Source organism: Delphinus delphis, chromosome X (assembly GCF_949987515.2).
Source record: "Delphinus delphis chromosome X, mDelDel1.2, whole genome shotgun sequence".
NCBI classification, from domain to species: domain Eukaryota; kingdom Metazoa; phylum Chordata; class Mammalia; order Artiodactyla; family Delphinidae; genus Delphinus; species Delphinus delphis.
Window position 1 is genome coordinate 1,060,466 of NC_082704.1, and position 24,013 is coordinate 1,084,478.

The 24,013-nt window shown below is 48.9% G+C and overlaps 1 protein-coding gene across 1 annotated transcript; it reads left to right on the forward strand.

Moving 5' to 3' along the window:
* Positions 1-37: 37 nt before the first annotated feature.
* On the forward strand, positions 38-22,523 carry MPP1 (MAGUK p55 scaffold protein 1). The gene is made up of 12 exons (XM_060001859.1): positions 38-282; positions 10,865-11,008; positions 11,188-11,266; positions 12,294-12,379; positions 15,231-15,299; positions 16,735-16,931; positions 17,360-17,466; positions 18,169-18,249; positions 18,952-19,032; positions 20,475-20,677; positions 20,928-21,002; positions 21,843-22,523. The coding sequence occupies exons 1-12, from the start codon at positions 181-183 to the stop codon at positions 22,017-22,019; spliced, it is 1,401 nt and encodes a 466-aa protein (XP_059857842.1). The 5' UTR covers positions 38-180; the 3' UTR covers positions 22,020-22,523.
* The last annotated feature ends 1,490 nt before the right edge of the window (positions 22,524-24,013 follow it).

The window sequence follows — 24,013 nt, forward strand, 5'->3', positions numbered from 1 at the left end:
CCGCGCTCTCGGCGCACAGCCTGCGGGGTGGTGACTGACCAGCCGCGCCGCTTCCCAGTCGCCTTCGCCGCCTCAGCCGCCTCCGCGCCGCAGGCCCGGGGCCCTGCCGCTCCAGGCTCTGTCCGGCCCCGTGTCCCCGCGTCCCCGCGTCCCGGCGCCCGGCGTCCCAGGTCCCGCAAGATGACGCTGAAGGCGAGCGAGGGCGAGAGCGGGAGCGCCATGCGCACGGCGCTCTCCGACCTCTACCTGGAGCACTTGCTGCAGAAGCGCAGCCGGCCCGAGGTGAGCTGCCCCCGGGGCCCGGCGCGGGATGCAGGCCGGTCCTCGTCTCTAGGCCGCGCCTCCGGCCGCGGTCCCTTCCCGCCCGCCGCCCTGCCCTCGGGGGTCCTGCCCCCGGGGTGGAGGCCGCGGCGGGCGGCGGGGTTCGGGCGGGACTCCGGGCGCGGTGGCTGGTGGCCCCCAGAAGCGCCTCTAGGCGAGAATCGGGAGAGGCCGCGGCCTCGACCGAGAGCTGATTAAGGTCAAGAGAAACTTCTTCGTGGACGGAAGTCAGGGTCACAGAAAGACTGTAAGGAGCAGATCCGAGAGTAGGACTGCTTGGTGGTTGTGTCAGCAGAAAGGGTTGTAAAAGCCAACGCTGGCCCCAAAGTGTTCACTCACCGTCCCTGTGCATTTAGGCAGGGCCCCTGGTGCTGGGGTGCAGGTGGGTGGACCCCTGTGTCTGTTTGTGGGCAGTCATCTCACAGGTAACTCTGCCCCCCAGATTCCTATGATGGCCCATAAATAGCTCATCACCTCCATCCTCAAAGATTCCCAGAGGGAAGGGTTGATAATTTTCTTGTTATCTCTCATTCTTCTGGGTGTGGCGAGGACCCAGCAAGGTAAGGTGGTCACTCAGGGTCTCTCCCACAAGGGCACGGCCACCAGGATGCTCGCTCACTCACTCATCTGAAGGCCGACGCTCTGTCTCATTGTCAGCCATCAGCAGCACCGGCCAGCAGCCCTTCCATGTCCCCTGGCCTTCTCACAACACAGTGGCCAGGTTCCAAGAAAGGATGTCCACGGAGACACACAGACAGAGACAGAGGGCCAGGCAGAAGCTATCTTGCCTTTGATAACTCAGCCTCAGAACTCACAGTGTGAATCTTTTTCCTAGACTACAAGATCTTCCAGGGCAGGGCCGTTTCACACTCACTTTTTACATTTTAAATGCCTGGTAAGTGGGTCCTCAGAAATGTTTGCTGAATTAATAAGTGACTTAAGAGGTGGACATGCGATTCAGCAGAGCCATCCGCTTTCACTCATGAGGAAACTGAAGATCCGCAAAGTAAAGCAGACTGTGGAGCTGTGGACTCTGGGCTGGGTGGCATCAGCTCAGGTCTCCGCATTCACACCTGTCTGTCGTTGCAAATCAGGATGAACCCGTGGGGAAGGCCTTGGTTATTCAGCTGCCAAGACAAAATTGGAAGTTATGCAGCAGCATGTACCCTAGGAGGGGCTCAGGCTCTAAAACGACTTGGTTCCTCACAAGTTTGGACATGGGATTGTTTTTTCTTCCCCACAATCAGCTCACTTGGCTGAGCCTTAACTCACTCCCCCCCAATAAAACCACCTCTCTTTATTAAATTTTCTTTTGGAAACTTTATTGAGGTTTACTCTAGCATACATCTAATTCACGGATTTGATTGTGCAGTTCAGTGACATCTGACAGATGCATCCCATCATGTGGCCGTCACCGTAATCATAATGTAGAACATTTGTGTCACTCCAGAAAGTTCCCTGATGGTCCTTTAGGTTCATTTCCCCGGAAACCTGGAAGCCACCCTGGCAACTTCTGGAAAACACTACCACTTTGCCTTTTTCAGACTGTCTTATAAATAGACTCCAAACATATGCAGGCTTTTCTTTCTGGCTCTTTTCACTTAGCAAAACCTGAGTGTCACCTGTAACTCCGTGCCCAGACCCTGTGTAGACCTGTCTCCTCCTGGTGGGGAGGCTGGAGAAGTCGTGTGCGGTTTTGAAAAGAGGCCCTTTCACTGCCCTCTGAGTAATAAGCAGTTTTTGTGGAGCTGTGAGTTGATCCTGCAAAAATACCAGATACAGTCTATTGCTTAGTCACTTTGCTTGAGTGTATGAAAGGATTTGAACATGAAATAAGAAAACCTGGTAAAGCACTGAATGCAAAGCGTCCAGACCTGCCGAGGTGTGGAGACTGGAAGAAGAATCTCCACACGATGAAAGGTGGCCTAACCCCGCGAACCTGCTGACTCTCACTTCCTGACGTTCACCCTCCCTCTGGGGCTCTTAGCAGTCTCTGCTGCCAACCCTGGGCTCTGCCTGTGCCTTTGATTTCTCTTCTCTGTAAAGTGGACCTGCTTAGAGGGTTGTGGTGATGTTGACCTGACGTAGCACCTGTCCAGCAGCAGTAGCACGTTTTGCTGTCCTAGCAAGAACCAAGAAAAGTTGTAAGGAAGTTGTTGGCTTTAAAGGAGTTCATAAACTCACGTTGCCAAAGGCTTCATTTAGGGAGATTGCTTTCTATAAAAGTTCTAAAGACTGGAAGCCCAAAGTTTCACCTCTGATTATAGTTGACATTTGGTATTGAAAAAGTATTGTCGGGCTTCCCTGGTGGCGCAGTGGTTGAGAGTCCGCCTGCCGATGCAGGGGACGCGGGTTCGTGCCCCGGTCCGGGAAGATCCCACATGCCGCGGAGCGGTTGGGCCCGTGAGCCGTGGCCGCTGGGCCTGCGCGTCCGGAGCCTGTGCTCCGCAACGGGAGAGGCCACAACAGTGAGAGGCCCGCGTACCGCAAAAAAAAAAAAAAAAAAAAAGTATTGTCAAAATATAATTTTGCAGTAGGTTTGAAGTGTAGCCTGTCTCCCATATTTAAGTACATGTTTCCTTCCTTGGAGAAACGTTTTATGAGCTCTCTCTGACCTTGTTCTTTTTTGCAATCCCTTAGTACACATAAGATTGGTTGTAAAATTCCTACTTTTCTCTTCAGTCCTGTTTGAAGTAGCCCTTCTCCCATGAACTGAAGCAATACGTTGAAAGTCCCTGAAAGTTCACTTGGGCCTGTCCCACATGGGAAATGACCTAAGAAATGTCAGGCTGCAGGTGAGTTTCCACTCAGAAGAGCTGTCTGTGGGCTCCTGGGCGGGGAGACGCAGCATCACCTGCTGTGCAGGGGCCAGGACGTCACTGGCGAATAGCGCTCCAGGCAGGGGACATTCAGGGTTGACGGGGGGGGGGGGGGGGGGGGGGGGGGGGGGGGGGGGGTCTTGAGACACTGCTACCAAATGTCCCCTGGGGCAAAGGGAGATGAAATCAGTTGACATTTCATTGACTGCAGAGATTTTTTTCCCCTAAGCAGTGAGTTGCTCAAATCTTTCACTGTTGCTAAAAAAGGAGGGGAAGTGACCCCAGGGGTGGGAAATGGGAAGAAATGCTCTGAATTAGGGAACCAGAATACAACTTTTGTAACATGACATTCTCTTTTCTGAGTCTTCACTTTTCCATTTTTCCTTCCCATAGAGAAATACACATGAGCAAAGTACATACGCAGTTGCCGCTGGAACGGCTCCTCTGTGACCACAGCTCCCATCCGCGGAGGCCACCAAGCGCGGATTGTGTAGCACTGCAGTGTTTACTATGGGAAAAATCCGCGTGTCGGGGGACCCGTGCAGCTCAAACCCGTCATCGCTCAAGGGTCGTCTGTATAGGTTTTTGCTCAAAAGTCACTTGCCGGAAAATTCTGGCTCGGAGGCGCTCCTCTTTCCCCAACTCTTCCCCAGCTCTTGTCATTTGTGGTGAAACAGTGCTCAGCTGTTTCTGGTACCTTGAGCCCTCTTGGTTTTCTCATAGTCTTTCTTGTTTTCTTTCCCAAAGTGGAGCCTGACCTTGCCTGCCGTCTGCGGCGATCACTTGCCTTCTTGGCCTGGGCCTTCTTCTAAGTCTCCACATGGAAACAGTTGGCAAGGAGCCTAACAGTAGGCTGAACAAATGTTTGTTCTTTCCTCCATTCGCTGTCACCGGCTCTTAATCCGACTGTTTGGGTGGGAAAGCCACCCGCTGCCAAGTTTGTTTTTCATCTCTTTTTTAATCCCAACTTCCTTTGAGCCACTGCCTCTGCCCTTTGAACCCGCTGCAGATGTTTCCTCCGAAGGGGGTTTCAGCGCACAGGCGTTGCCACCCCAGCAGTGTGTGTGATTAAAGGCCGAGAGGCTGCAGAGCTGCCCCCGTCCTGCTGGGGCGGCGGGGAAGAAGGCTGGTCTCAAAGTTGTGAAGTGAACTCTGCGAAATGCCATCTAGTACCTTTGACCACGTTGTTCAGCATCACTTGGTGGTCGTGGGCTGGTAAGGATTGAAAGACGGCTCAGCTTTGGGGCGACAAAGTAAACAAACGAAATATTTGTAGCACGTTGGAATGAATGTATTACCAGCTATGGAAACAAGAAAAGTTAGAGCAGTTCAGGGGCAGGACAGGTGCCCGGCACGTGGCCAGTGGACGGATGGACAGATGGGACAGGGGACAGACTGCAGTCTAAGTTGTCAACCTGGACAAGTTAGTTACCCTGAGTGGCAGGCGGGTAACCTTCCCATTCTTCAAAGCTGGGTCTGGGCCAGCTGAACTCTGTGGACGTGTCCTGCCTTTGGTGTGGTCTCAGACCCACGGCTGGGGTCAAGGAAGCACCTTGGCTCCGTGCGCATCTGTCTGTCTGTCTAGCCCTGCTCCTGGGATTGTCTGTGGTGAGGGGTGCAGGGGGCTGGTTGAGGGAGTTTCCTGCATGTCAGGTGCTGTTGAGGAGAGGCTGGCCCCCTCTTGCTGAGCAGTCAGGGAAGCCTCACTGTTGCTAGTTGGTTCTTTGGTCGCCACGTCGGAGGGTTCCGTTTATCTTACTCATCATTTGCAGCTTCTGGGTGAGCATGATAGTGGCTCTGAGTCATCTCGAAGGGGGACGTCTTGATGAATAAGCACATTTAAAAGACCAGCCTTTGAGATAGCAAGTCTTGAACTTTCCTGGGTGCTGAGTCCTTAATTTAAAGGCTGATGTGTTAAAAGCAATCTGTGTCATGGAGCCGAATGAGAAGGCGATGAGCGGAGGGTGCCGCTTTATCTGCCTGTTCCAGGCACACAATCACGTAGGCGTCGGCCCCTTGCAAAGGTCATTTTGTCTTCCGTGGACTGAGACTTTCGAACCTGTCACTGTAGACGGGCCCAGCACGTCTCGAAACACAGGTGAATCATCATACGTGGTTTATTGATGGTACTTTACGGCACATGATAAAATAATCTGATCTATGTTGTCAGGTTTTATGGCCACCAGTACCTGCTTTGGTTACTGACACAGATAAATGGTAGATGCTGATAGATCCATAGGATTAATTTCTGAGTTTGGTTTTCAGCTTTCTCAGCCCCACAACTACTAGTGAAAAAAGATTTGTAAGTCAGGATCAAGGAAAGTCCTAAGTTTTATTTCATGCTTTGAGGCCAGAGATTTGAGACTTGAGCTCTTTGTGTATTCACAGCAGTCATTCAGTCAGCAATCCTTGAATTCCTCATTCTGTACATTCAATCTCTTAACACATGTGCATGGTAAAAATATACAACTAGTACAGATGCTTAATTTGAGAGAAAGAATTCTTCCTTCCAGCTTGACGCTGCTTTTCCTCTGGTTTTCTTGAGTCTACTTAGAGAGCTATTTGATCTCATTCTCTTTAAATGGGTCTGTGGCAATAGCTACCTAGCTTTGAAGAGTTTTAACCACATGGTTCCAGGTCGCCATGGGCAATGCTTTGAGGAACTCTTTGGTCACTGTGTGTTGTGGCCTCTTACTTACCCATCCCAGAGTCTGGAAACTGATCCTGTACCCTGCAGATGTCTCAAGGATTGGTTGTTGCCTCTGTCCGTTCTTTGGTACTGTGCTCTTAGTTATAGCTCTTCGGTTGCAGACAAGTGCGACTTGCCAGCCATTTTGCTAGTTCTTTTATGCAATAACTTCTCCTCTGTCTACTACAAGCTCAAAAATAGTACCCCATCAAAACCATGGACTTGACATTGGTATGACGTGTGAGTGTAGTTCTGTGCCCTTTTGTCACATGTCTGAATATATGTAACCATCACCACAATCAAGATATGGAACTGTTCCATCAGCACAGAGACCTCCCTGGTGCCACCCCTTTATAGTCACATCTCCCCGTGTCCCCTTGGCAACCACTAATCTGTTCTCCTCCTCTATAATTTTGCCATCTCTAGAATGTTATATAACTGGAATCATATTGTATGCAATTTTTTATTGCTGGGAAGCGTCCCGAGGTATGGATAGACCACAGTCTGTTGAACTGCTCACCTATTATAGGCTGTTCTCCTTGTCTCCAGGTTGGGGTTACTGCAAATAAAGCTGTTATGAGCCTTCATGTACCCATTTTGCACAGACTTTTGTCTTGTGCCATTGCTGGGTTGTAAAGTAGTCATTTAGTTTTTTAGGAAAGTTCCCAACTCTCTTCCCGAATGGCTGTAACATTTTACATTCCCACCAGCCATGGACGAGAGGTTCAGTTTCTTTGCACCCTCACCAGCATTTAGTCTTGTCGCCAATTTTTATCTTAGCTGTTCTGATAGGTGTGTAGTGGTATATTTCATTATGGTTTTAATCTGCATTTCTCCCTGATAGCTAATGACATTGAACGTCTTCTCATGTCCTCATCTGCCATCCTTCCTTTTACATATCCTCTTTAGTGAAATATCTGTTCATGTCTTTTGCCCGTTTTCTAATTAGATTGTTTTTATTGTTGCGTGTGGAGCATTCTTTATGTACTCTAGATGTTAGAGTTTTCCATTGGATGTGGCTTTGGGAATGTTTTCTCTCAGTCCACATCTTGTCTTTTCATCATCTTCACATAGGCTGTCACAGGGGTAAAGTTTTCCATTTTTAAGGGTCCAATTTATCAGTTTTTCCTTTTATGGATCCCGCTGTTGGTGCCAAGTCTAAGAACTCTTGTCTAGCCCTAAACCCTGATGACTATGTTTTTTCTAAAAAGTTTTGTAGTTTTACGTTTTACATTTAAGTCCATGATCCATTTTAAAGGTCTAGTTCAGTGTTTCTTTTTTTGCCTATGGGTGTCCAATTGCTGCAGCATCATTTGTTGAAAAGACTACCCTTCCTCCGTTGAATCGCCTTTGCACCTTGTCAAAATCAACTGGACGTATCTGTGTGGGTCTATTTCTGGGCTCTCTCTCCTGTTCCATTGATCTTTATGTCTGCCCCTCTACCAGACCACACCGTCTTGATTATTTGTAACCATATAAGTCTTGAAACCAGGTAGACTGATTCCTTCTACTGTCTTCCTTTTCAAAATTGTCTCAGCTGTTCAAGGGCCTGTGCCTTTACATCACGTACATTACACGTCGTCCAGAGGTACTTTTTTCATGTAACCTGCAGGGATCGGGTGAGTGAAGCCACTTGTGGGTAAAAAATAACATCCCAGATGCAGGAGGATCCACAGCTCACGCTTAGCTTTCCTCCCAGGGTGCCGTGGAGAGTGAGCTGGAGAGCGTGTGCCCATCTGCAGGGGGGCAGGTTCCACAGGGACGGGTCTTCTGATTGTTACTAAACGCAACAAAATAAAGCAGAACCTTAAATTCTACATTCATTCCTTCGTCAACTTTCCCTCTCACTGTAGTCACAGGATCGGTAGCCCTTCCCTTCATCTGTTCTCTGTCATGTGTGTGTGGACCTTAATGTCGTTTCGTGACTTGCTGTAGGTAGATTGTAAAAAGGGAAAGTTAGTGAAGGCTTTTGTATTATTCTGACCGGTTGCTGACCCAACAGCTTTAGTCCACTTCTTGCTGACCCAGCTTTTCCCTGATCTTGTTCGGGGCGGCAAGATGCCCAACTCAGTTCTTATTTTCTCAGCCCCTTTTGCAGCCTGGGATGGCCACGCTGTGTTCTGCAGTTCTGGCTGATGAGCCATGAGCAGATATCCACTGGGGAAGTTCTGGGACAGATGCCACTGGCCTGGCCCTTCTTCCTTCTTCCTGCCTTGAAAGTGGAGCTGTAGGTTGGGTGGGCAGCTTTTCAGGAGACGTTTTCTCAGAAGCCCGAGCCCCAGCCCGTTCTGCCCCGGCCAATTCCTCCTGTGTGCACGTTCCAGGCTCTGCTGTCTTCTGGAAAAATTTTTGAAATCTCTCATCCCTGATGACTTCCTGTTTTTTGTCTGTGGGTTTCTATTTACCCTCCCCCTTTGGTCTCATTTAAACAGGGTCCAGGCTACACGCAAGTACTTAGGCTGCCAACTTGAACCTAAATCACAGTCACTTAGGAAAATTCTATCTTGCCAGAATAGAAAGCATTGTACTTTGTAGGGCTTTAGGAATAATAGGCTTTCATTTGCCTGTTTAGAAATTAATTTGAAATGAAACGAATACAGTTTACTTCTCACCTCCTTCTCTAGTCACCCAGTTCCTCCCTGTTGTTCATGTCTCTTTCCAGAGGGAAATGATGCATTTACAAGCAAATATGAAGATATTCTTATCTTTCACTGTTTATGCTGATGATAACATACCTTTCCTCACTCTTTTTTTTTCCACTTAATATGTCTTCCAGATTAACCTCTGAACCTCCTTTTCAGGGCTACATGGTGTCTGTGTGCCAGGATGCCCCCGCACAGATGCAGTGGTAACTGTATTAATGGCTTATCTACTGTAGACGGCCTTGAAGTTCTGTGTGGTTCTGGGCTCCAGGTCTCATAAGTCACTTTTCTAAGTATCGCCCTTTGTTAGACAATTCTGCTTTAATAGCAGTGCCGTGTGACTCAACGGCATGAGGGGTTTTTGAAGTTCTAGTTGCTACACAAGGCAGTTTCTCTTTGCCAGTACTTCCCTCATTCTGTAGACAGACAGATAGGTCTAGCTGTTCCCACCTGGGGATATTCCCGCTTCTCCTTTGCCACCAAGTGGCTGACGAGGTGTCCTGCTCACGGCTCCACCCATTGGGAAGATCTTCCCTCCCCACGGTCTCTGAGGGGCACCCCCAGGTGTGGCTGGATTGCAGCCACAATCCATTTTCAGCTCAATCCTCACATAAACCAGGGTCGGGCTTCTTCCTTCTGCATATGGTTTTTGATTGACTGTTGTATCAGGAGAAGGAGCGTTTCAAGGAGATTTATTCATATTGTCCAGCAGCCACTTATTCTCGTTGGCGTGTGGTCTCAGAGCGACACTGTTCTTAAAAGCCCAAACCTGGAAGCACCCCAAAGTCCATCCACAGTAGGATACCCCACAAGGGTTCCAGTTCCCTGCTCCATGGCCTTTTCACTGTCTTAGTGCCATTCCCTTCCAATGTTTTATCTGAAATTTTTCAATCTCACTGAAAAGATGAAACAATTTTATAGCAACTTCCATTAGCCATACCTCCTAGATTCTACCATTAACATTTTGCCATGCTTGCTTTATCACAGATCTATCCCAAAACCATCCATTCACCTTTTTTTTTGTTTTGCACTTCAGAATAAGTTGCAAAGATCAGAACACTGCACCCCTAAAAGCTTCAGCATGCATATCATCAGCTAGGGTTCAGTATTTATGGTTCTTTTTTAAATTTTGTGGTTAAGTTTACATACAGTGAAATGCACTGGATGAGTTTTAACAAATGCATACACCTGTGCAACGCAACCCTGGTCACAGTTTGGAACATCACCACTCCAGAAGGTCTGTCATGCCCTTACCCAGCCTACCCCTTCCCATCCTATGAGAGGCAACCACTGTCTTAAATTTTTTTTACTGTAGTTTTTTTTGCTTGTTCTAAAACAGCATGAATGGTCTCCTCCTGCAGGTGGACTTTTCAGCTATAGTGAATAAAGCTGCTGTGAACTTCTGTGTGCAAGCCTTTCTGTGGGTGAACACCTAGGAGTGGGGTTGCCAGGGCATAGGGTCAACGAATGCTTAACTTGATATAAGAAATCGCCACACTCTTTTCCACGGGGCTGCGCCATTTAGCGTTCCCACCGGCGATGTCTGGGCGTTTCCAACATCTGTCCTTTTCACTGTAGGCTCCCTAGTGGCTGCGGAGTGGTATCACGGTGACGTTGGCTCTTCATAGGCCTTTAGTGAAGAGTCTGTTCAGACGTTTCGTCCATCTTTTCATTGCTCATCATCCTGTTATTGAGTGAGAAGAATTCTTTACATGTTGTAGGTATAAGTCTTTGTACTCTCAGGCTGAGAGTTTTGGTGAGAAGTTTTTAGTTTTGATGAGATCAATTGTATGCTGTTTGATTATTGCTCTCTGTGTCTACTAAACCTTTGCCTGTCTCAGTGGAGTTTCTCCACGAACAGATATTCTTAACTTTAAAGTGTTTGTAGTTTTAGTTTTCATTTTTTACAGTTCTCTGCCTCCTCCCAGGTTTTGAAGATGTATTGTGCTTTCTTCTCAAAGCTTGGTGGTTTTACCTTGCACGTTTGGAACTGGTTCTGTATATAAAGTGCTGTGGGGACCAACGTGCCCTTGGCCTGTGCAGGGTTGACCCAACACCATGGATTACAAAATCCATCCCTCTGTGTGCCCTCCTGCCAAGGCCACGGGCCTTAAATTACTTCAGATTTATACTAAAGACATCTTTCTAGAGTGTAATCCGTCCAGCATTGCTGTCTTCATGGTCGGGGTCAAGGGGTCACAGTTGATGTGTCGTCTCGGGCTGATGGCAGGGGTAGCCACTTGGGTAAATAATGCTTCACATCAAGTCTAATGCAACTGGCCACCAGCCTTAGGAGATAAGCGTTGGTTTGCTGAGCCTTTGGGGTTTGGACGCGCAACAACGACCCGACGGCTGCTTGCTTCATACATTTCTCTGCTGTTTTGACCCGACAGACTGTGTCACCCCAGCTGAGCGCCGTGACGGAGGACATGTACACCAACGGGCCCGCCGCCCCGGGGAGCCCCACCCGGGCCCAGGGCCAGGAGGCTCGGAAGGTGCGGCTCATCCAGTTCGAGAAGGTCACCGCGGAGCCCATGGTAATCCCTCTTCCTCCCCACCCCAGGCCCCTCATGGCAGGCTTCTTGCCCCTGCCAACTGATGACACCTCGTGTGCAGACAGAAAATATTTCTCCCAAGAAGTTGCCTTAAGTTGTCTTAAAGATCAACTCAGAAAGAGCTTGCAGTTAAGCTTGCTGTGCCCTCGTCTGTCTTCCAGGGAATCACGCTGAAGCTGAATGAGAAGCAGTCCTGCACGGTGGCCAGAATCCTCCACGGCGGCATGATTCACAGACAAGGTGCAGGCGTGTTCTGTTCAGGGATTCATCCTTTACTCCCTGTCCAGGGCTGAGGGGCACGAAGCTTATAGTGTTCAAAACAGGGAGCATCTGTGTGCGTGCCAAGAGATTTTCTTGTGCCGTAATGACTGGCTCTTTCGAATGATGAATCGCCCGGCGCCACTGTCGCTCCCTCTGAGCATTCTCATACACTTATTCATGCCAATACTTCTGCAGTTAGTTAACATTTGAGCAACTACTATATGCAACCCCTTGCACTAGACTGTGAACACATAGCAGTGAAGAAAACAGACCATCTCGACCTCCTGAGGCTACCAGTTAAACTGAGAAAATAGGGAATTCCCTGGCGGTCCAGTGGTTAGGACTCCGCGCTTTCACTGCCGAGGGTGCGGGTTCCATCCCTGGTCGGGGACCTAAGATCCCACAAGCCACATGGCACGGCCAAAAAGAAAAGAAAAGAAAAAAAATAAACTGAGAAAAGAGATATTAACAAATAACGACAAGTAACGGTTGTATCGCCATGTGACGCTGCCGTCAATTTGCAGATGCGTCATTGAGTAAAAGTGCTTTTCTGGGCATCAAGGGTAGCACAGGTATCGATACCCATTCTTCACATAGAATCTAAACAGCGATCAACTTTACCACTTGGTAGCATTTGGAGGTCTTAGCTAAACAACAGAGAAACATTGAGCTTTCTTGTTCCTTGGAGTGTGTTCAGCTGTGTCATAGCCCCCTGACGTCAGGGGGACTCTAGTTCCAGGACACTTTCAGGACCAAGTGCTTTTATTTTGCAGTTGGAGTCCTGAGGTCAAGGAGGATGACATAATCTTAAACCGTCAAGTGCCTGTCTTGCTAGGTCCCTGAAGGCCATGAACAGAACATTCCCATCTCTCGTGGTTGAATGGTTTCAACCCTGTGTGTTCTACAGTCTGTCGTACAACATGCTCTAGATCGTGGTTTCTTCTCTGTGGCGTTTTGACTTCTGTTGACACCTCTTTCGTCTGAACGTTTGTTCTTCTGTTGGTAGGCTCCCTTCACGTCGGAGATGAGATCCTAGAAATCAACGGCACGAACGTGACTAATCACTCAGTAGATCAGCTGCAGAAGGCAATGGTGGGTATTCACTATGCCCTTGTCTTCGTGAAGCATCGATCCGCATTGGTGTCTGTGTACCTCGTTTTTCTGTGAAAGTGTTTATACCTCATTGAAGGGCCTCTTACCACTGCTAATCTTTATTCTGTGCAAGAAATGACAGCTCTCTGTCTTCATTTAGTAAACTTCTAAAACAAGGCAAAAGACCCAGAGTGTCTGTCTAGAAAGAGCATTGGACTGCAATGGCAGCTCTGAATCCCGCTCTCCTTTACTCCAGCCCTGTGATTTGGAGCAGGTGAATTCACTTCTCTAGGTCATCTGTAAAATGAAGATGGTAGTAATTGCTGTTCTTATGTCATAGATTTGTTACAGAGAACAACTGAGCTATAATAGGTGAAATGTTGAATGTGCTCTTTAGACGCAGCTGTGCCGGGCATCGTGCTGGGTGTTTGCCTCTCGAGATTCTTCACCATCCCTGTCCGCCCCTGAACACAGCAGAGACCCTTCCTGTAACCAAAGCAGGAAAAAACACGTGGGGTAGTCGGGTGTAATTGGTCACGGCTGGTAGGAAGCACCCCTCAGGCACTCAGCAAGGAGATGCCAGGGTACCAGCCAGGGAATGAAGCAGAAAATAGCAACTTAGGGAAAAGTTTACTTTGAACCAGAGCTGAGGAAACTGAACCTTAGAGAGCTCTGAAGCATGGCTGTTTAAGGATAGACCTCACCTCTGACCCAGATGAAATAACAGGGACCGGGTTTACCCTGCTTCTTGAAATGCCTCACGTCCTAAATATTCATGTACCTGATGACAGAGGATTCAGAATACTTGAAGCAAACACTGTCAGGACTGCCACATCCTGCAGGATAGACTGTGTACCCTCTGCCACACGACAGCCTCAACAGGTTTAAAGGATTCAGACCATACAAAAATGCACCGTCCACCCACAATGAAATGAAATTAGAAATAAAAAACAGAAAGATACCTGGAAATCCCTAAATATTTGGAAGTTAACACACCTCTAAAGAAGTCACAGGCCATAGGAGAAATCGCAAGGCAAATTAGACACTGTCTTTAAATGAATAGAAATGAAAGTACAGTGTATCCGATTTTGTGGAATGCCACTGAACTCGGACCAAGGTGGAAACGCCTGGATTATAAAACGAGAAAGTTTCAGTCAACAGCCTCAGCTTCTACCCACAGAAACTAGAAGAAGGAAAACAAATGAAACCCAAAACAAGCAGAAGAAAAGAAACAACCGAAATAGAATGGACAGGACCTTGGTAAATGAATGTGGAGGGTGAAGGGGTTTGTAAGATATAACTCTGAAGTAGGCATAACCCACCTATGAGCAACTCTGTAGGACCAACGACCCAGTTCCTTCCACAAAGAAAAGACTAGAAAAGAAAACACTGCAGGGAGAACAGGTAGATGAAAATTCGACTCTTACAAGACATATCCACCAATTGCAAACAGTGTCGGACCACGTGCCCCAGACCCTTCATTCAGCGTCTTCCCACCCTCTGGAGTGGGCCACCTGTTTCCCACCGGGACACTGGCTGGATCGTTTCATGGTCACCAACACGAGGAGCAGTTTGGCCTAATGGTTGCTTCTCAATAGAACGTGATGCACGTGTTTTCTCTGAGCCGATGGCACAGCTGTATCCCTTCGTCTTGCATAAAAACCATTTCAAGTATGCGAACATTCAACATTTGTGCTTCTTTTTGATTTACGTAAATAAAATCAACTGTGTAAAAGGTAATTTGTGTCCTGGCAAAAGTTACCATGAACAATACACTTGGAGAAATACTTGTTGTGCATATAATAGGTAGACAGTTAACAACTCTAATATTTAAAGTGCTTCTAAACTTTGTGTAAAAAGACAAAAAACTAGGGAGTTCCCTGGCTGTCCAGTGGTTAGGACTCTGGGCTTTCAGAAGACAAACAACCAACTAGACAACTGGGCAAAATATATAAGAAGAAAAAGCATGTGGCCAATGAGCTCTTGAAAAGTGCTCAATTTTGGTTATGGTAATAAAATTACAAAATAAAGCAACCATGAAATAATTTCCACCCATCAGATTGGCAGAAATTTAAAACGAACGTTAACATGTAATTCTGGCAAGAATTTCAGGGGAAAGGGACTCTCATATGCTCCTGGTGAGAGTGGAATTTTTATAGTTTTTTAGAAGAGTAGTTTGAGGATAGCTGTAAAATTGTTTTTATCCTTTGACTCTGCATTTCCATCATGGGGTTCTATTCTGTATAAATCAAATGCAAATATATAAGGACACGCGTTAAAGGGTGTCTACTGCGGCAGATTGTAATAAAAAAAAAACTGGCAACAGTGGACACGCCCAGTAATGGGGATGGTGGCTGAGCAAGGGATGCGGCAGAGCCATGAGACAGAGTGAGTGAGGTCTTCATGTATCAACCTGGAAGCAAGTCATAGAGTAATGCATATAGTATAATCCCATTTTTGTTAAAACCAACTAGCAAAAATACACATGTCTGAATTTGTGTGTAAGTATTTAGGCACATGACTGGCCCTTTATTGGTGTGGAGAAATGTGTGGCTGTTCGTGTGCCAGGGCTCATTTTAAGTACTTCTGGGGACCTGTTGGGGGTCGACTGCGCGGAGGAGGGAAAACTATTAGCCTTTGTTCGTTGTTCTTTGTTATGCTGGTTATGGGGCACATGACACTTCTGTCTTGGAGGAAGCATTGTGCTACAAGATTTCAAAGTGTACAGTAAAGATGGCTATTGGGAAAGAAATGCCCAGGACTTTGGGAGGGGAAAAATGACTTAATGAAACCCCCAGTCACCCCGGCTCGTTTTACATGACGATTTTATTTCACCTTTCTTTTTTAATAGAAAGAAACCAAAGGAATGATCTCATTGAAAGTAATTCCCAACCAGCAAAATCGGCTTCCTGCACTGCAGGTAGGTGGCACCATCTTCTCTGTTGTGATGATGGCAGGATTCAGGCCCAGTGTGTATTCTTCGAATTTGATTGAAGTGATGTGATTGTAAATATCTCAGCAAGCATAGCTGCCTGGTACTCTCTGAACCAAACTAACATGTGTTACAAACTGGCAGGCTGCGGGGCCCTGACAGATAAACGTGGAAGAAGGAAGTTTTAAAAAAATAACTCTGAAGTTTCTGCCACGGGTCACTTATCGTATGATGGTATAATTTTCTTTTTTAAAAAACTTGTTTTAAATTGAAGGTTTGGTATATATGGGCACATATACAATAAAGGACACAAATCGTAAGTGTAAAAGTAGATGAATTTTCACAAACTGAACACACCCACGTGACCAGCACCGTAGCGTCCCCGTGCCCATTTCCAGTCCCGCCAGCCCTGACTTCTAACTCCAGAGACGAGTTTTGCCCCTTTTTGAAATTTGTGTAAATTGCCTCATGCAGTATGAATCCTTTAGTGTCTCATTTTGTTCACTCGGTGTGAAGTCTGTGCTGTAGCAACAGGCGATTCCTTCTTCTTCATTTGTTGTATGACTGTGCTCTGGAGGGCCTTCTGTGATTCCAGCTTTTTAGTTCTTACAAAACTTAGTGCTGCCATGAACCTCTCTGTACCTGAGTTTTGGTGCATTTCTGACGAGCTTTAGGCTGCGTGCCTCTTTCACAATGTTGCCGAACTACTTTCCAGGGTTTTCCATTCACGGCTGCAAGTCCCAGCTCTTCCACGTGGTCACTGTAGCACTTAGAATTATCTGGGCTTTTTTCCTTCATCTTGGCCGTTGTGATAGTGGTGTTACGTTGTGCTCTCTGCTGGGAAATGGTGTCTTCTCTAGCTTGTTAATCAGCCTTAATTTCATGAGTCTTCAGAGAACCAATGTTGCCTTTCTTGATCCTTTCAACTCTAGTTTGTGTTTCACTGGTTTCTGCTCTTTATTATTTCTTTATTTCTTTGGGTTGGATTTTTACCCCTAATCTTCCTAGCAGAGGTAACTGGTATTAAATTCTGATATAGCTTCTTCCGGTCTTTTTTGTTTCTATGTAGAAAGAAATACTCCTTTAAAATTTCAAGCGTACTAGGTATTGTTTTTATTTAATGATATTCTCATTTAATGTTATATCAGCAGCATTTTCCCAGGACATTAAATACTCTTCTACAAATTGATCTTTGTAGTTGCATGGTAATATATTCTGTAGATGGCCGTATTTAATTAATTCCCCATTCTTGGAAAATCAGATTGTTTCTAATATTTCGCTCTAATAGATAATGCTATGGCGAGCACGTGTATCCGTGTATTGTAACTGACAAGCTTCCGTGTAGAAGTAGATCGTGGGGTCAGGACTTCGGGTGCGTTCACAAGGAAACAAGTGCATTTCAGATAGTAGCCTTCTTTTTCAGATGTTCATGAGAGCACAGTTTGACTATGATCCCAAAAAGGACAACCTGATCCCTTGCAAGGAGGCGGGGCTGAAGTTCGTCACCGGGGACGTCATCCAGATCATCAACAAGGATGACAGCAACTGGTGGCAGGGACGGGTGGAAGGATCCTCCCAGGGGTCGGCGGGCCTGATCCCCTCCCCCGAGCTGCAGGAGTGGTGAGCTGCCAATGGCGGGACCCATGGCCGCCACGCTGCTCAGCTACGGAAATCTCATCCTGTGTATAGTTTCTGTTTCTCAACCGGGCCAACCTTCCGCTTTTCCTGGAAGAATGGGCGGGGTGGGGGGGCCAGTGATGCCTTGATGAGCCTGACTGGCCCTTATGGGTGAAGGAGGACGACTGGCTCTCCCTTCATCCGTGGATCTGTGTTGCCACAAATGCCTTCCCTAAGCTTTAGGTCCCTAAGCCCGCGTTGGGACTGCAGCCCCCTCTTTCTCTGCCGGAGGAGGACGGGGTCTGGGATGACACAAAGGGCAGGAGGCACATGGGTCTGGGGGTTCTGTGTAGAAGGGACGGCACAGGCGAATGACCCCGGGCTTTTACACCAAGAAGCCACCAGTGTCCTCGGTCATCTCTTCCCTCCAGGCGCGTGGCGAGCGGGGCTCAGTCTGCTCCGAGTGAGGCTCCGAGCTGCAGTCCCTTCGGGAAGAAGAAAAAGTACAAAGACAAGTACCTGGCCAAGCACAGCGCAAGTACGCTCCCCAGCCTCCCCGCTGCCCGGCACATCGTTCTCACCCCCAGGGAGCCAACCCAACAGTCTTCCAGACCCTTCTCAGTACATCAGTGCCATCAGTGTGGCCAACTGCAGGGTCTGAACAGCCCCAGACAGTGGCCTGTTTTCCTTAGAACTAATTCACACTTTGTCCCTTAGCTGCCATGTTTGGAAATATATGAACATTATAAATGCGTTTGAGTGGATTGTAGATAGCAAGTGAAGAATAATCTGCGATTGCGCCACTACTTATTGAATGCCTCCTTCCTGCCGGGAGCATTCTAGAGAAAGACAGGAGCAAAGCACAGGGCCTAAAAGCTATGTCAGGGGCCTCCAGTGAGGCAGATGTGGCCGGAGCATCGCGCTGGTGGCAGAGAGGAAGGGACAGCAGCGCGAGCTGGAGATAAGGGGAGATGACAGGCGCGTCGGGTAACGAACTGTGGAGAAGAAGTGGAGAGGTTGGGGGCCAAAAGATTAGAGAAAATCCGAGTCCAGAGGACTGACCAACAGCCGTGCTGAGTCTATATGGTGCGGGGGTTGGGAAAACCAAAAAATAGACCCCAAGGAAGGGCATCCACGATCCAGGTTGTCCCTGATGCTGTCCGAGCCGGTATAGCCGGTCGCAGCCTTCGCTGTGTGCCCAGCTCTGGCATGAACACGGCTTGCTTTTCTTTGTCTCTAGTTTTTGATCAGTTGGATGTTGTTTCTTACGAGGAAGTTGTTCGGCTCCCTGCGTTCAAGAGGAAGACCCTCGTGCTCATCGGTATCTTCTCATTGCTTTGCCACTTAGAGTACATCTCTGCATTTCTGTTCTTATTTCCCTGCCTGCAGTACGTAACCTCCCTCACTCCCTCTCTCAAAAAAACAAAACAAACAAACAAACAAAAAAACAAGGGCAGTGAGGAAGAAAAGGAAACGGGAAGGCAGGTGTCTTGGGTCCTCCACGTGGAGCAGATATAAGGAGTTTTCTGAGTCCTTACCGGGTTCACGTTACAACATAGGGTAAACCTCACATGGTTTTCAGCAACTAACTCTTTCGGGCTGTCTGTCCGTCTGGCGGCAGTAGGGGTGCTCCAGGCCTATGCTTCCGGGTCCTCCCCATCTTTAGAGTGAAAACATGAGTTGGTTAGAGGACCTGTATGAGGGTTCTGTTTAAATTTCCAGTAAAAGTCAGTTCCATTCAGAGTCCAGTAAGGCAAATATACTTCAGAAATAAACAGAAAATGCCATGTGGTAGCTGGCTCCTCTGCGGAAATGCCAGTCGTCTTCGGAATCCTAACTGGGACCCCAGCGCCTGGAGCCCCCCGGTCCTCCTGACACCAGCCCAGAAGCCACGCAACTCGCTTTGACCTGTAGCTCATCTCGAGGGTCTGAGAGATGAAAACCCCTATCCCATTCCTCTTCCTAGCCCCACCTTTGTGCCTGGGGCAAGAAATGGAAGCCTTTATCTCCTCTGTCTGTGCAGGAGCCAGCGGCGTGGGCCGCAGCCACATCAAGAGCGCCCTGCTCAGCCAGAGCCCGGACAAGTTCGCGTACCCCGCCCCGTGTGAGTAGCTCGGGGGGCCTCAAGGACACGTTGCCACGGTCATCTGTCTTTTCCTTCGTGATTTGTTTTTCTTCAGCTGCACCGCACCGCTTGCAAGGTCTTAGTTCCCTGACCAGGGATGACACCCAGGCCCCAGCAGTGAGAGCGCTGAGTCCTAACCACCGGACCGCCAGGGAAGTCCCTCCTTTGTGATTTTTTTTAAAAAAATGTTTGATTATAAAAAGAAAAGCCAATTTGGAAAGATACAAATTTGTGCCCATAGTTGCTCCCACTAAAAAAGTAGCTGTGCTGTTTGTCTACATAAGAGAAGCAGTGGTCAACATTTTTATACTGCTTTAAAAGATTAAACAAATAATATGTTATTAAAAACTTATGTTACTTTCTTTCATTTTAATTTATATTATAAACACTTTCTCATATGCCTAAATCACTCTGAGAGCTCTCTTCCGGTCCATTGAGTGGCTAAGGAAATTACAGGACAGCCACCAATTTTCATGAAATGTTTTCTCAAAGTAGCGCTCAGTAAGGCCCCCGTAACCCCAGCAGCTGCTGTAGAAGGGTCAGGCCAGCAGTCAGGCGGACGCTTAGATTAGTTGCATTCCCAGGAGCGAATCTGTGTAGAAAACTGGATTCTAAACCTGTTATTTGTATTTTTTTTATTCCTTCTCCATTTTGCCTTTGAGGACAGAGTGACACACTGGGGTCAGAAAGCAGAAGGCCTTGGAGGTAGAAATAACCACGACAGTTCCATCATTCAGTAAGTTAGAATGAGAAGTGAGTTAGAAAGGGTAAGAGGTGAGGATAACTCAGGTCAAAGAAGAGTCATCGTTTTATAAGATGGAAAGAAAGACGCGCGGCAGTTGTGGATTGAGGAGAAGGTGCCCGTTGAGACAGACCAGAGGATGACGCAGGCGACCAGGGGTCGCGCCTCAAGCTACAGCATGCGTAGCACGGTTTACTCAGAGGGTCACTTACACGAGTAATCGCAAACGTTGCGACTTAAGGACATTCCAGCATTTAGCAGTGTGAGTTTAAAGCAAACCAGAGTACTCTTCTTTCCCAACAACGAAAAGGAGACTTTCAGTGTACTTCCCAGAAATCCTGACTGTAGCCCGGAGATCTGTTTCTAAAATATTTTCAGCTGTCATTTCTTCATTTCTGAGCTTCCGTGTCCCTGGGGTTGGTGTTTGAGAGATGCTTCTTCATAAAGGGAGGAGGATGGTACTCTGGCTCTTGACAGTTAAATGTGTTCTGGGCGGATGGGGGACTTCCTGGTCCTCTTCGTTTCCCAAAGTCAGCCCCTCGGGGTCCTGTGTGAGACACCCCTCCGGGAAACTCCGTGCGCTAAGCGCAGCTGGGGTGGCGGTGGCGACGCCAGCGTCCGAGCCCTCGGGAGCCCAGGAGGCCCTGAGTTGCTCAGGGATTTGGGTTCTCGTGCACAGATACGACACGGCCGGCCAAGAAGAGTGAAGAAGACGGGAAGGAGTACCACTTCGTCTCCACAGCGGAGATGACGCGGAGCATCGCTGCCAACGAGTTCTTGGAGTTTGGCAGCTACCAGGGCAACATGTTTGGCACCAAATTTGAAACAGTGCACCAGATCCACGAGCAGGACAAGATCGCCATCCTTGACATTGAGCCCCAGGTGGGTAGGCATGGAAGGCAGGAGCGGATGGGAAAAGGGTGCTGAAGGGCACAGCTCGTGGGACCCTCCCGCGAGTGCAGATCTGTGCCACGAGCTTTCCCTGGGATCACCTGGAGGAAGAACAGCAGGACCAGAAATGCTGGAGACGGCGCGGGGGTTGGCGAGGCCCGAAGATGCCGATCGCAAAGGTCCGTCACGACAGCTAACTCCTGTTCTTCCCCTCTCTTCTTCCTCCACTCCCTCCTTCCAGACCCTGAAGATTGTTCGGACAGCAGAACTTTCACCCTTCATTGTGTTCATCGCACCCACTGACCAGGGCACTCAGGTGGGATGAAGGGTCTGTGCTGGGTGGTGGTGGGGGCCGCTCTCCAGGCCCGTGAGGACCGGGCATCGGTCCGGATCGTTGGCCAGAGCGCCGGCAGAGCTCAGCTTCCCGACCCTAAACCTAACCCTGCCTGCTGCTGTCCCCTTCCCGCCCGGCCAGGGGCCAGAGCACGTGTGCCTGTCCCGTCTGTTCAGCACACAGTTGTTAATGCACTAGCCAGGCCACTGTTGCAGAAGAGCAGATCCTGACACTGGTGCGCCATGGGCTTAAGAGGGGCATCTGGGGGCAGGGCAGGGACTGTGAAGAACAGAGGCGGCCCTGGGCCCACGTGGTGCGTGCTGTGCGGGGAGGGGCGGGAAGGAGGCCAGGACCGTGTTGAAAGGCCTCCCCGCTCCCCAGAGCCCAGCCGCCCCAAACCCACCCTGCAGGCGCCTTGCTTTGCGCTCTCTCAGTAGCTGTGGTCTCGCATCGTGTGGATGTAGCAGACACTCATTTAGTCTCCTCATTGCCTTCTTGATGGCTATTTAGGTTTAAAACTTATTATAAATAATACGACGGTCGATGGCCCTGTGTGTACGGCGTTTGACACGTGCAAATACATCTGTAGGAGAGATTCCAGGCAGGATTGTGTTGGGAACGTTGAGAGAGGTCGTCCCTATGCCAGGAGCATGTTATGCAGTTTCATCTTCGGTGAAATCTGCTAGAGGGGAAACACAATCTCACTGTACTTGTATGTTTTACTGGAGTCGGTGGTGCTGGGGTGCAGACGGGTGGATCCCTGCTCCATCCATGGCGCCCTCTCTCCCCCTCCCTCCCTCCCTTTCTCTGTCTCCTCCACAGACGGAAGCCCTGCAGCAGCTGCAGAAGGACTCCGAGGCCATCCGTGGCCAGTATGCTCACTACTTTGACCTCTCACTGGTCAATAACAGCGTCGATGAAACCCTTAAGAAATTGCAAGAAGCCTTTGACCGGGCATGCAGTTCTCCGCAGTGGGTGCCCGTCTCCTGGGTTTACTAAGCTTGCAGAACAGGGGGAACGACTATGGGCCCCTGTCGAGCCTTAGGAACTCCATTCCCCTTGCTTTAAGACAAACAGGATCGCCCCAGCTAGCTCTGTTTCAGCTTCCAGCTCTCTGCAACTATCCTCATGACCAGTGGGTATCCATCTTGTTCAGGTTTCTGAAGGGCTGGGCTCTGACTTCCCTGATAGACGGGGCCCCGTGGATCAGGATTTCCAAAGGATCTCTGGAAATTGGGGTCCGGAAGTACTACCCAAACACAGCTGCTGATCAAAGATGGTACACACGGGGAGGAAAAGCAATGGACCCTGTCCCTCTGAAGCCTGCACTCCTTTACCTTCAATCACACTGGGCATTTCATTTGTCTTTGCTTTGAAGAAAGCTTTAACTGCAACTTTCTAAACTGCCAAATGAAACAGCTGTGCAATAGGATGAGGTCTGCTCTAGCGAAACCCTCAAAAGCAATAGAAGTGTTGCTGTGTTAAAATAAAACGCCAATGACCTTGTACCTTTTAACTCTCTGGGTTTCGCCCTGTGCCCCGAGCCTCTGGGAGCAGCTGCTGGAGGATGGTACCAACACCAGACGCCTCTGCTGGGTTCACAAGTCTCCCTCAGGCCTGTGAGGACCTTAAGCCTAGAGGTCAGCCAGGCTAAAAGCCTACGTGCACGTGGCTGGTGCCTGTGTGCTGGGCCAGGCGTGTGCATGTGAACACATACGTGTGTGTAACATATAAAAACATTGTGGGGGCTTCCCTGGAGGCGCAGTGGTCGGGAGTCCGCCTGCCGATGCAGGGGACGCGGGTTCGTGCCCCGGTCCGGGAAGATCCCACGTGACGCGGAGCGGCTGGGCCCGTGAGCCGTGGCCGCTGAGCCTGCGCGTCCGGAGCCTGTGCTCCGCAACGGGAGAGGCCACAGCAGGGAGAGGCCCGCGTACCGCAAAAAACAAAACAAAAAACAAAACAAACAAACAAAAAACATTTTGGGAGCAAAGGTGTAAGGGGACCGTCCAGTTTCTGCTCCAGTGGGGAGAGTGCTCTGAAGTCCTTGCTTCCACTTGCATTGGCCTTGGTTTCGACATGTCTACCAGATCTATCCTTCCTCCTAATAACCACTCCTTTTAGCTTTCTCTTCTATTCTCAACATGGTTTTCAGAGCACCCCCGACTTGCTGCCCAGATTTAAACTAATGTGTCCAGAACAAAATACTCTGCTCCCTTGTTCACACAGCTGAGAGTCACATTAGCCCCAAAGAACTAAGATGCAGTTGTGCCCTCAAAAGTCACACTGCAGGTCTCCTGAATCTAGCGCCCACGTAGACAAGCACCCCAGAGCATCTTACCCCAGATGGGAACCCACCGTGGCCACACACTGAACTTCCCGGAGGCGTACATCCTGGCACGTCTAGGGCCCAGGTGTGCAACTTGCGCTCAGGGTCCCGGGCAGCAGAGGCCGTGACAAGCCAGCAGTGCAGCACTTCCCCACAAACTGCTCTAGACCTCTCACCAAGGCCTTCAGATTCCTAGACATCCTCCACCACTGCGCCCTCCAGCCCAAGCAAAAGCTTCAGTGGCTCCCTTCGTCGAGTTTGTGCCCAGATGTGTCTGCAGATACTTAAGGGCTGTCAACAGACACAGGCACTGGCACCTCCTGCCCTGCACACCCACCACGTAATACTGAGAACCTTTCTCCTCTCAAGTAGCTTGGACATCACTTAATTTGTGATGAGTCCCCTCTTATCTCGTCAGTGTCTTGATGAAGATTCCAGAGTATCTGATCTCATGCCAGATGACGGGCCCAGAGGGAAGTGTTACAAGACGCAGAACCAGAGAAAGAAAAGTAACCAAACATAAAGGAAAAGCATCAAATTTCAACTAGGACATAAAGGTCCCTACATTTTTTTTTTTTTTTTTTTTTGCCTCTCACTGTTGTGGCCTCTCCCGTTGCGGAGCACAGGCTCCGGACGCGCAGGCTCAGCAGCCATGGCTCACGGGCCC